General features: G+C 38.8%; 1 protein-coding gene across 1 annotated transcript in view; it reads left to right on the top strand.

Moving 5' to 3' along the window:
• The window catches only part of LOC137040655 (NLR family CARD domain-containing protein 3-like), a 111,964-nt gene extending 100,514 nt beyond the window's left edge, over window positions 1-11,450 (top strand). Inside the window, exons 13-14 of the mRNA XM_067416443.1 lie at window positions 10,664-10,829; window positions 11,090-11,450. Coding sequence (XP_067272544.1) covers window positions 10,664-10,823 — 160 coding nt within the window. The 3' untranslated portion in view covers window positions 10,824-10,829; window positions 11,090-11,450. The remainder of the gene's footprint in view (window positions 1-10,663; window positions 10,830-11,089) is intronic.
• Window positions 11,451-13,978: the final 2,528 nt, after the last annotated feature.

Genomic DNA, 13,978 nt, shown 5'->3' with positions numbered 1-13,978 from the left:
TGTGCAATAATCCTTTTCAGGTATTCAACCTGTGGTAAACAATATTGTAACTTTTCTTTTGAGGCTTTATGGCCTCCTAATGCCAATTTGGTAAGCACCTTAATGGAATCTTGATGACATTGCTCTAAAGTTGTTGAGCATATTAACAAATCATCTACATACTGTATCAGTGTGCTATCCAGCCTCAAATCTTCCAAATCCATTTTTTAACACCTGGTTAAATACATGAGGAGAGTATCTGAACCCTTGTGGCATTTTACCTTGATAGGTGAAGGAAAAAAGGTTTCTGCTCTCTTCCGCCAATGGAATGCTGAGGAAAGCTGATGTGAGATCAATGACAGTAAAACAATTAGCAGCAGGTGGAACATTTGTCAACAGTGTATGAGGATTTGGAACTTCAGCTGGCAATCCTCTACTACTTCAATAACTGCTCTTAAATCATGGACCAATCTCCATTTAGTCTTATTTGCTTTTTCTACTGGCAAAATGGGAGTATTACAATAGCTGTCTGTCTCAATCAATACTCCTGCTCTTATAAATCCTTCTATTTTTTTCCTAATGCCTTCTACTGCTTCTGCTTTTAATGGATATTGTTGTTTTCTGGGTAACACTGGTCCTGGCTTTGTTCTTATTGTAATTACACTTGCAGATTTCACTAACCCTACATCTGTGTCATGCTTTGCCCAAAATTCTGATGGGACTTTCTGTTCCATTTCCTGTATTAGTTCTTCAAATTTTGATTTCATAGGTTTCTTTTCTGAAGTACTGTCTACTGCATCCATTACTACTTTCGGTGTACCTTCCATTACTGTATGGCATACAATTTTTAAGTATGTTACATCTGGTGTTTGAAGAATGTAAGGATTCTCTGTGGCCTCCCACTTCTTTTCCTTAGCTTCCTTTCCTTTCCTTTTTCTCTAGCCTGTCCTCCTTTTTTTACATATAGAGTGATATGTGGGGTTGATTCTCTTATTTTAAACCACTTTCTTTTGAAATCACATTCCTCTATCTGCAGTGCTGCTCCCATTGGTCCTACTACTAAATAGTGTGAAGTTAGGGATATCTGTTGCTTGTCTGTGTGTTCTAGCCAGTCTTTTTCTAATTCAGGGTCTCTTGTTGGGTCATATATCATTGTGCAATGAAACTCAGTCTTTGGTTCTTCTGGGTTCCTCAGCTGCTCTTTTATATAAGAGCATCTCCCCCATTTATGTAATGTTTTTTTCTACCCCTTCCTTTAAATCCCCTATCCAGAATATATTTGCTTGTGGCCCTATGGGGTTGTTTTCTTGTGTGACAGTCATTTGTTTTATTGCTCTATTGTCAATATATATTCCTTCATTTGCAGATTTAACTTGCATATTGTGTCTCTTCCTAGCAGGTTGACTGGTGTCTGTTCTGATATTAGGATTGGAATTCTTACTTCAGAGTCTTTTACTTTTATGCTGACTGGAGCCATCATTGGAATTAACTGTGCTTGTCCCGAGAATCCTACTGTCTTGACATATTTTCCAGACTTGGGGAGGTGAGAGGCGTATTCTGGGCTCAGACAACTGAAGGTGGCTCCTGTATCAAGCATCATTAGTGTTACTTTGTCCTCTACTATCACCTGCATCATTGGTTCTTGATCAGCATTGCTAGATGTTATTGGCAGCTGATTCCTCCCCGTAGGATTCTCTGGGCACCCCTAATATCCCACCTCTGGACCACGCCATGGGTTGACTGGTCCTTGGACTTGCATTTGCTGATTTTGTGGGTGTACTATCTGTGCTTGGTTCATTAGTTGCATTTCTTCTGGCCATGGGTTAGTGGGACAGTTTTTCTTGGTGTGTCCTGGTTGATTACATCCCCAGCAAAATCCTGATTCATTCGCTGTTGATAGTTGTTGTTCTGTCTTCCTCTTCCTCTTTGTTGCTGTTGCTGTGGGTTATATCCGCTGTTTCTTTGTTCTGGCACATAGATGACAATTGGTGTACTTGGCTGTTGCACATTGCTTGATGTTGTATTCAGCTGCGTGGATGGGGGTGTCACTAGCTGGCCAGGTGCCGCTGGTGGTACAGGTGCTGGTGCTGGTGTCATTGTTGCATTTTGGACTGGTGTCATAAGCTTGGGGGGGGGGGGTGCCACTGATGCTTGTGTGGGTACTCCTGAGGCATTTACTGCTGCAATTATTGCCGAATCATCACTGTCTCTTATTGTTGTCTGTCCTCGCTTCTTTTTTGTTGTCAGTTCTTCAAGTTGGAGTTGTGCCAGTCTTCTTTGAAGCTCTCTCTCTTTTGATTCTTTAGCTTCTGTTCACTTTTTCTGTATTGTTCCACAGCATGAGTCACATGATCGCAGAATTCTTTCGTTGTCTTGTAATTCAGTCCCACTACGTCTTCTGAACAGTGCTGTCAGTATTGGATCTTGTTCTGGGTCTCTTTCCAAGTCTTGTTTCCATCTTCTTAATTGGCACTGAACATAGGTAGTGGGATTTTCTGTCTCCCCCATAGGTTCTCCTTTCAGGAGCTTGGGGTCCATCTGTGCTGGGTACATGTCTCTCAAGGTTTTCCACATCCTGGCACGACATCTGTCCAACGTAAGGGCATCAAGTCCTGTTTGTTCAACGGCCGCACACAGTCCTGTTTCCATAAGGATTTCATTTGTTCTGGCTCCCCCCACACTTCTTGCTAGCAGTGCCTTGATATCTCCTATGGCCAAAATCTTTCCCATTGTTTCCTCTTCCACCTGTCTGATCCATCTTCCTGCTCCCTCATGTATGTCTGGCAGTCGGGCTATCAGGCCTTCAAGATCCTGTCCCGCCCATGGAATATACTGTCCTTGTTGCCCTTTAATTAGGATTGGACACTGTACAGCTCCTTCTTCCAGGTCTTCCACCTGAGTTTCCCTTTCTTCCATCGCAGCACTTGAAGGTCTGGTTCTTAGTGTGGCGCCTCTTTTCCAGTGCATCTCGGGCTCCGCAATCTCCAGCAACAGTGTTCCATAAACTCGCTTGTATTCTCGGGAAGGGCTGCTTGAATGAGATCGTGATTTAGATGGCTTTTTCTTGCTTATTTTGTTCAGGCTCTCCCTCATTTCTTCAGTTTCTTTTAGTATTTGTTTTATTATCTCTTCAGCTTCCTCTCTCATCAGCTCTAGGTCCTCCGCCCGTCCATCTTTGAATGCTTCTGGCACTATTTCATTCACTTCTGTTGCTGCAGTGTGTTTAGTGTAAGCTCTCTCAGTGCTTGGTTTGCATGACTGTATGGGTCTTCTGTTGTCCAGCTTGTGGTGCTTCCCCCTCCTCTGTTCTTTTTCTCTGAAGGTCCTTTTTTCAATTGCATTGGGGCTTCCCTTTCCTTTTTATCATGGAACTGGTCCAAGTAGCTTCCTCCCATTTCCTGGCCACTGGCCATGGACACTTCACTCCTTCTTGTGAGGGAATCCGCTCTCATTCCTGGGGGTTCCATCTCATTATGCTCTTTCTCTTCCCTATAGTAAAATCTGGTCTGGTTCCCTGCCATTCCCTCTTCTTCTGAATCTTCTTCAATTGTCATTTGTCCTTTCACATGCAGCTGAGCATCTGTCAATGGCAGTTGTTTAGTAGCGGCTGGATATAGTGGTGCATATGGGGGTGGTCTTTCCTCTCTCACTACCTCTTCTTTTCCTTTTTACATCTCACCTTTCTTTTCATTAATCAGCTTCACTACCCAATCTCTAAATAATTTAAGAACTTCCTGTTATTTTACTCTTTTTCCCTCCATTTTCTTAGTCTTATCATGGGCCTTTGGGATTTTTATTAGAGCCTCCATTTCTCTGCACATGGGCAGATCAAATGTTCCCTCTGCCGGCCACTTTGTGTTTAACTTCTTGGTCCTTTTTCCCCCTTTCTGGATACGTTTCTAATCGTATCTCTGCATATTGGGTATTGTGTTATTATTTGTTCTACAGGGTTTTTTTCTCTTTGTGACGTCGAAGCCATTGTCTTAAGGTTACTTTGTTATTCTTTCTCAAAGAGCTTGATTCTGTTTTGATGTTGAAATTGATTAATCAATTAACCAATTAATCATTCAATCTTATCAGCTCTGCTGTTCAACAAATTTTTCTGATCTCAAAATAGTAGTCTTTTAGTCTTTTTGGGATTTCGTATGTATTTCAAAACTGCTTTTATCTGTACCTCAGTCAATGGCTTCAATGACACTCCTTCCAGCTCTAGCCAATTGTCGTTGTTGAGCTTCCAAAGAATATCTTCCCCCAAGCAGATCAGTTCAAAGTCCCAGAGCTCATTCTCATCAACCTTCCGACCTCTCAACGTAACTCCTCCTGCCTAATATCAATAGGTAAGGCATGGGGTTAGTTTAGTATCAAACCGTCCTACTACTGTTATTGTAATTTGCAATTTACTTTTCATGCATTTTGTAAAATCCAATGGCTCAAACACTTCAATCAGGGCTTCCCTTTCATGTTGTTTTAAAATCTTTCTCCCTCTACTCCCTCTCCTACTCTTCTTCTTCTCCCTCTTTGTCTCCATTCTCTTGTGACTTAGGCTGAGCTTCTGCTCCTCCCTCAGTGTTATGCATTTACAACCAGTAGGTGTATGTGTTCTGGATTGCCTCTCAAAATTACCAGCACTGCCAATTTGTCAAGTGTCCAATTTGTAGTGGGGAGGGGTCTGACCCCTCCTTCTCCTCTGTGTTCACAGAGGATGTCACTCTCCCACTCTACTGGCCTTGCCCAGGGACTCACTCTGATGTAGATATTTTTTAGCACAGTTGCTCCTCCCAGGCCTTTAGGCCAGCGTTGCCTTGCTTTCAGTTTCAAATATGGGACAAACACTGAAGGCAACTTCAACTCTGTTTCTGTCAGCAATATCTCCAAGAGATGCACTCTCGTGGAGCAGAACTGGTTTAGGAATGATCTCAAATTTTTCAAATTGATTTGTTTCTTAATCTCCTCATGCCAATCTATCTGAGGCCATTCACTTTCAATTTGTTTTATGTTTGTAATCTTTGTGAGACTTTGCAAAAGCTCATCCTTCTTTTCATTTGTTAAGGCTTCCCTCAGTCCTTCGGCATTCACATACTCATGCTCTAACCAAAAATGCCTTTTAATTCCTTTTGACTCAGTTAGTGCTTTCTGGTAATTTTGGTATTGTCTCTGCTCTATAGCTCTCCTATATCTTTCCCTATTGTAACTGCCAATCCCATCACACATTCTGGAAAAAGACAGAATTTCTCTATATCTCAGCACAACCCTATACTTCCTCTGATACACTTATCTTCTGTGTTTAGACAATTATATGCTCATACTTACTTTACATTCACACACCCGGGTTTTCAGGCACACTTTTTCTAATTTATATAATATTCTAATGGCTTTGGGAGGGCAAAAAGATATTTCACTGTCTCCTATTTTCTTCCCAACAGTGGCTGTGTCTCTTTATCTAGATCGCAGCGTTCACAAGTTGGAGAATGTCCAAACAGACAGCAGAGCCAATTTCTAGGGATATTTTTAGTTTTTTCAGTTATTTTTACAAATTGTATTTCTTTTTGCTTTACGTACTTATCATTCATTTATACTCACTTACCTCTTTTAATTCAAAGGGTACCATGCAGAGCCATACTGCCAATGCTCATGCAACAGTTTTGTGGGAGTTAGGCTAATTTCTCCTGTTTTTCTATTCAGTCTGGGTCTCCAACACGGAACACTAAAAGCCAATACAATTGTCTGTCCTTCAGTTAAATATAAATTTATACTAGCAGTTGTATAAACAGAAGTTCCCAACTTCCCAACAGCCTTACACAGCAGCGCGCTCCCACTGGGGCAAAAAAATATATCTTATTCCACACAGTCCCCTCAAATCCTAACCCCTGCACCTCCGCTGTGATTGGGACAACTCTTTTCCACAGCACACAAACTTGTCCAATCATGTATTCCCACAAAAACCCTTAGCTTATGTACAAAGCAATTTAAGTACAATTTGACAGATACAGATTATATATAGACAATTTACATTTTTTATCTATCTCCTCCCTTGGACTCACTTCACTTTTTACAACACTCTCCCTATCCTGACAGCCCAGGCGCTTCTCATCTGGCTCGGTCAAATTTAGATCACTTCCCAGACAAATGCACCCTTACAGACACACACACACACACACACACACACACACACACATAAAAGACATCTGCTTCTCCTGCAGATGAGCATCAGCCCAGCCCTTTCCGGCTCCTGGCAATTGGGCTCACCAAATTATGTCGTGGCAGATTCTAAGTTCTTGATTGCTCTCAGTTCTTTAAAGAAATTCTGTCAGAGTCGAAGTTCCAGGTCTCAGAAGAAATTAACTTTATTGTTGGGACAACAAAGTGAGATGCAGCTGTTCATCTGACTCTTTCATGGTAAAGCTTAATTAGGGGCCAAGCACCGAAGGTGCGGAGGCACCTATTGAAACCGTAGTCGCACTTTCTTCTTCCGCCATTGAGGTCTATGGCAGCCCATAGAACCGTTTGCGGGAAAGTTGTAATGATTTGACATTCTGATAGAGGGTAGTCCCAACATTAAATACACCAATTTTGGTGTCTCTAACTCAATCCCTCTAGTTTCTTACTCTTTTCTTATCATCTTTTATCCAATTAGCGCCTGGCAAGAAATTTTTCTTTTTGGCTCCACCTTTCAGTTTCGCCACAATTATACGCAAACTTTGTCACGTATCATATTGATTTGTGGAAAATCCCCAGCTTTCTTATTTTTTTAAAAACTCTTATATAACCGTTTCCCAGTAATATATACCAGTAACATGACAGTTTCCCAGTGCTTCACGCCAGTTTTTCCCATACAACCAATTTAATATCTCTTGATTCTCACGCCTTGATGTTTTTGACGAGCGACAGACCTTGATTTCTTGGTGCTCAGCCGAGGCCCGTTTATACAGCAGCTAAGGCCTAGTGAGGCCACCTAATTTAATTTTTTTAATATTTTTTATAATGTAGGCTATTTATTATGACAGGCTATTATAAAAAAAAAGAAAAAAAGTAAAGGCTACTAATAATAACAGTAGGTATGGTTTGAATGTATTTTATTATAAATATGTCTCTATATTGCAGCGCTCTCAGTGTTTTCCTGTGCACCAATTCCCAATCATAGACTGTAAAAAAAGTGCATATTAATCCTAAATAGTAGCTATGTGACATTAGTAATTTTCAATACTATTTAGAGCAGATTGCACATTGAGATGCAGGGCTTATCCTTTTTATGGTTTATAGTGTGCATGTTCACCACTGCTCCTTATATGTGTGCAATAACTCCGACTGGAGTTACCATAATTAACCTTCACGTCACTTTCTCTTTTTCCATCTCCAAACCTCTTCTTTATTGCAACTTGAAGAATTTTGTAAAATCTCATCTGTATTTGCTTTTTAAACTCCAAGAGATTTCAATTTAATATGTTGCAGGCTCATTTATTGATACATTTTTGATCATAAATTATACTGATGATAATAAATAATATAATAATATTGCCCCCCCCCACCCCACCCCTCTAGGTATTCTTCATACCTGAGAAGAATATGAAACAGATGTCAGAAAATCCCTTATAGCCTCACGTTGTATTTGAAAATACTCTTTACTCATATCAATGTTGTTGTGTCAATATTCATTGTCTATTATACACTACGGTAGACGATAATATTTCAGTTTCAGTGTATGCAATATTAAGAATATTTTCACAGCTTCAAAAGTCATAAGAAAGCCCTTTCCCTCAAGAAACTGAAGTCATATGCTTTATAGCAGTGCTTTTCAAAGTGGGACCACTGGGTGCCACGAGGGGATGCTAGGGGGGCCATGGCAAGCTGGCATAAAAAGTATAGCAAAAATAAATAATTAAATTAATTACATTATTAAAGTAAACCAAATTAAACCAAAAATAAGCTAAACAATATTCCCATAATGGCCCTAAGTTTAGGCTAAAAGGACCCATATCTATTTGAAAGTTGAACTTTTTTGCAATATGAGGTCAACACAATACAGGACTGAAGCTGCTGTGCATTGTTCTAGTGCAATATTGCTGTTAAAAATACATTTTCTGTGAAAATTTACATTTTCTGTTTTGTTTTTTTTACTGTATTTGCTTAATGTCATTTTATAAAAAGAGGTTTAAATAAATACAAATCTTACAGACATATATGATTTTTATAATTTTTATTTCTGTGGTAAGATGACTTGAAGTGACTCGAAACTAAAATGGTAGGACTTTGGACTCGACTTGAGACTTGTTGGCTTTGACTTCTGACTCGATTCGGGACTTGACTCATCTCTCACTCGACTTGACTCGGGACTCGAGGGCAAAGACTTGAGACTTACTTGTGACTTGAATAACAATGACTTTGTCCCACCTCTGGTGTTTAAGAGCTGCAGAAATTCTCATAAATAGGGGCGCAGATTAAGAGGTTAAAGTTCCGGCCAATCACCGCTGTGGAAAAGTGTTGAATGTGCTTCTCTGAGTTGAAGATGCGTTCGCGACATCTGACGAGCGTAACTGAACTGCAGAGGCACTTTCAACACTTTCCCCATAAACTGAATACGGAAATGTCACCTTATAAAGCTTTAAATATGATATTTTTCTTACACAAACCCATCAATTCACTTCTAAAGGCATTTATTAACTGCCACTATAAAGCTTGGATTAGCCAGGACTTTTTTAATATAACAACTTTTATTTGACTGAAAGAAGAATGTCATACACACCTAGGATGACTTGAGGAGGAGTAAATCATGGGCTAATTTTCATTTTGGGGTGAAAATGTAACCAAAACAGTTATTTCAATATCAATATCTCATGAAGAGCCGGAAAATGTGAAGTTTATATCTGTGTGAAATAATTCCTCTTAGTGATGAGTTTTCTGATGAAAGCCGGGTCTGAAGTTGACAGTTGAGTACCCAACGCTCGAAGGTCAGTTTAGGCCTCAGTGTCACAGACCATAAGGTGTCACAGACCATCATCCGTTAGCTTTATATGAGCTGGCAGGAGGAGCTTCTGTCACTTCCAGTGTTGCCACAATTACTTTGAAAACGTAATCTGATTACTCCTTTAAAAAGTAACTTAGTTAAATGACAACCGTTTTTGCCAACACTCACTTTATCGGAAGTGCATTTTTAACAGTAACGTCAACAATGTATCTCCTGACTAGATCCCTGCATTTATGCCCGAGCCCGATGGGTCAGACTTTTTTATGCCCCCAGGGCCGGGCTTCAATCCAATTTTCACACAAAGTCTGCAATCAGCTAGTCTTCCTGTGCTCCATTCTAAAATGTCACATTACAACTACAACTAGAACATTACATCATAGTAGGTAAAATATACACAAATTACATAAATACATTCATGCATAAATTTTGGTTTCGAAAGTAGTCTTACATGCATGAATTAGACCAATTTTTAAACAGAATGCTTATATGTTAGAATGTTTTAAACAGAAATGTGTAATAAACCATAATGAATGATGATTTACTCACCTTAGTTAATGTTTTAATTAAGGTGTTGTTCATCCATGAAGTCATGAAGGAAAGACTTTAAATTCCTGTTAGTTTCTGATGATTCATGGGATATTAATGCATGATAATTCATGTACCCTTACCGCAAAGTGTTACCGAAATGCCTTTTTTACTGTGGAGGTAATATTATAGTAGGCTAAATTAACTAACATTGTGATGCTTGAAGTGTTATATCTATGAATTTTATTATATGCAAGACAAGTCAAGGGTTGATTTGAGAGGCTAAATTGATTAAACATTCGGTTAACTCACTGTCGTTCGCTGGTCGTCACATAAAAAAAATAAAACTTTAATTTAACAAACAAAAAAGTTTAAGTTAATTTGTTTTAAATGTTTTCTAAACATTTTTCTAAATTAACTTAATAAAGAAACAAAACAAAATATTACTACTTTGACATTAAACACAAAACTGAACTATTGTAATGGCTGCAACAATGTAAAAAAAAAAACACAAAAAAAAACAACATGGGCTCCAGTCGGACTGAGATGATGATAAGCTGTCAGTTTTTACTAAGAAAAATGACTAAAATAGTAACTCACAGTGACTTATGAATATATAAGTCATAATTTCCTTTAATCTGATTACTGGTTGGAAATATTAATGCGTTAGATTACTCGTTACTGGAAATAGTAGTCCGATTAGAGTAACGTTACTGCCATAACAGGTAACGTCAGTCATGAAAAATGTGTAAGTATGAGATGCTTTCGGGAAAACTGCCAACACATGCATCAGACCAGACAGAGCTTACCTCATTATTATTCTTCAAACATTTGCTCAAGAAATGATGTTAGTGGTGAGAACAGTAACTGGAATAGGATTATCACATTTACTCAAATATAAATACACTAAGTTGATATGAAATTCTGCAGGTGTAAAGCAGGAGCTCACAAGCTCTTTATTCTCCTGAGCAATGCTGTTATGAAGTGCAAATCAAGCGTCTGTGAATGTTCCTGTCAGATTCGACATTGATGAATTCATGTGGGGGAATTTCTCTTTTCTCTGAAGTCTCTCATCTCATGGATTCACATTGAGACGACTCTGATGATGAACATGTCAGGCCTCTGGTTTGATATCACACTCTGGGGGAAAGTTACAATCACTTCTCTTTTCTCTTGTGTCTGTTTGTCTCTTTCTAGACTAAATGACTGTGGCATTAGAGATGTTTCTTCTTTAACTCAGTCTTTGACAAACTCAAAAGCACTGCAGTTTTTAAAAGAGCTTGATCTGAGAGACAATAAGATCAGAGACTCACAGAAGCTCAGAGACGTGATACGAGACTCGAGACTCAAACTGTGACCTGAGGTGAGGAAACATCACTTTACACCACTCACACTAACACACACATGGGAATTTACGTTTAAATGCATTATATTTAAGACATAAATATTTAGAAACAATATGTACGCCAAATAATGTCAAATCAGTAACTAATCTGATTACAGTAGTTTAATGTTAGTTACAGTCTATTACAGTTTGTACTCAGAGTAACTGAAATATTGATCCTAATGTGCAGCTTGTTTCCCTGAACACTGATTATTTCCTCTTCTACTTCCTCCTCACAGCCTAGAGAAAGACTTCTGTCTTACCTGGAGCCAGAGATGGTTTACATCTAAAGCTGAACCTGTGAAATCAACAGCACAAGCAAAGCCAGCATCAGATTAAAGATCCTCAGGAGCTTCTCAATATAATACTGTAATAAATGAATATGTGTGATGGTAATGTTGCTGAGATGCTGCTGTACAGCACTTCATGAACACACTGCAAACCTACAGCTGGTATCAACTCAAACTGTTTGCTTATATACAGTTTTTCAGAAAGGATTGCTTTAACAAATGTACAGTTTATCATACAAGCTCTTGTGTATTATCATTTAAAATGATTACGCAGGAGGAAGAGATTCAGACGTTCAGATTTAAAGGGATACTTCACCGCTTTTTCATATTAAACTGTGTTATTCCCTTAACTAAGACGAGTTGACACACACCTCTCTCGTCTCAGTGTGTGCTCTTTATCTCTCTGACGCGCGGTGACGATCTGATAGCATTTAGCTTAGCCCACTAAGCCCAGTTCATTCACTATGGTACCAAACAGAGCTCAAGTTAGAAGCGACCAAACACCTCCACGTTTGCCCTATTTAAATACAGTTACACCAATAGTTGAATGATCAATTATGATGACACAAAATAAAACGTGGTACCCAGGGCCGGCCCGTGGTATAGGCGGAATAGGCAAATGCTAGGGACACCACTCGTCCATAGGGGCGCCAAAATGAGTGATTTTTCCGGTTTTATTACCGCAACTTTTTATTAATGTTAATTTGAAACATAAAAAAAACGTAACCCAATCCCCAGACTCTTCCCAGACCGCCGCACCAATCTCCTCCTGCCCAGCGAGTGCTTTAGTGTGTCCGATATTGAACACGCGATCAGTTTAACGTTGGGAATGTGTTGTCGCGTCGCCTCTCGCGTATCTAACACACAGGAATGTGCTTGTTCACTCGCGCCAGTGAAAGTTGCCGAATTATTTATGACGGATGGCCAATGTGTCAAAAATACCGAAGCCCTCTTATACAGGAATATAAAGGAATAAGGGGATAAAGACAGAGGTAAAGAGATGAAATGATGAACAGGTTATCTAAATGCATTATCTAAATATGAATGTTTGCTCATTAATTCCAGTTATGTTTATCTTAAACTTTATGTAAGCAGCTGTTCTGGGTGATCAGAATCAGTAAAAAATCAGGTCAATTGTTTATAAACATATATCGTTTTTTTTAATAGCCTAATGTTTTTACTCAGTTTTGCAATTGTAAGGGGATATATGGCGTTTGTAAAATGTATTTTCTGAAATTAGTAATGATATTTATATACAGGTTTATCTAAAATAGCTAAAAAATAAAATAAAATGCACACTAAATATACACATTTCTTAAAAGGTTTAGGTGAAAATGCATAGTTTACTGGAGATATACATACATATACACAGTTTTGTGTGTGTGTGTGTGTGTGTGTGTGTGTGTGTGTGTGTGTGTGTGTGTGTGTGTGTGCGTGCTTTTATTTTATTTTTAAACTATACAAACACAACCAACATATAAAAACCTTGATACAAGGGGCACTGTAGACAAAAAAATTAGTATTCAATATTAACTTTTATTAATATTCATAATCAGTTGATATTGTGCATCTGTATTATTACTTTTTATTAGTATTCATAATCATTTGTAATCATTGTATGCTTGAATACTGAGTATAGGAAGAGAACTGTTGGACTGTAAGACCAATGTATGAGTGTAGTCTAAGTTTTAATGCATATGTGTACTCAGCGTTTAGTTATACATTCCATGCTAATGTATACTTTATGGTTTGTTATGTGTATGTGGACTTATACATGTATACTTTCCATTTTAATGGATATTACTTGTTTGTCTGGTAATGCAGTTTTTCAGCATTTAAAAACCCAAAACTTCAGACCAGAGATCAGAGAAAGCTAGAATGAAGACCATCTCCCAGAAAATTGTCTTTCTCTCCTATGCTGACATATAAAATAATAAAAAGGAAATCTCTTGGCAAAATAACTGGTGTCCGGTCCTGTGAATTAAACTACAGTGGGGACGCAGCATTAATAGAAACACACACACACACACACACACACACACACACACACACACACACACACACACACACACACACACACACACACACACACACACATGTTGAGTAATGTTGACTGGTTAGAGCTAAAATAGAGGATGAGTAGCCCTATCTGAGATCAGATGAGCTGGATTAGCAGGAATGGGGGTCTTTAGTGTCCTACATCAGGATCATGTTGGGATTAAACTCATCATAATGAAGTATAATAATCATTTTAATTCTCAAATGTAGAACTTTAATATATTTCAGATGTGGGCCAGTTCTGCTTCATGCGTTTTGTTCATGGCTGACATGCGGCGTTGCTATGGCTTGATTGCGGCCTAAATCTGGCAAACGGGAGCGGACCGCCCAAGTGCCATCATTCCACGCGGGTAGTGGGCCAGATGAAAGTGTAAAGTGTGGGCCGGATCTGGGCCAGAGCAATTTTGCTATCTGGGAAATCATTGTGGGATACATGTGCAGAGATTTAAATCAGCCCCATCAATGTCAGATGTCAGGGTGTCCGCAGGGTTTTAAAAAGTATTAAAAAGTGATAAATCAAAATTGTCAAATTTAAGGCCATTAAAAGTGTTAAATTTGGCCTCAGAGGTATTATTTCTTTCCAAATTAGGTATTATTTTTTCAGACTATCAGGTGTCCTATTCTGATTGAAATTCTATCTGCGTTCGCGTTAGTTCGTTTAGATATGGGTTTCAGCATATCTGGGCACATAATCAAAGATCTTTCGTCTCCGTCTCAACCATAGACCGTAAAAAAACGTATGTTTGATGCTGACGTCATATTCAGTGGTCGTTCGGCATC

The sequence above is a fragment of the Pseudorasbora parva genome, chromosome 14 (genome assembly GCF_024679245.1).
Source record: "Pseudorasbora parva isolate DD20220531a chromosome 14, ASM2467924v1, whole genome shotgun sequence".
Taxonomy (NCBI): Eukaryota; Metazoa; Chordata; class Actinopteri; order Cypriniformes; family Gobionidae; genus Pseudorasbora; species Pseudorasbora parva.
This window is presented reverse-complemented; position numbering and strand designations above follow the sequence as displayed.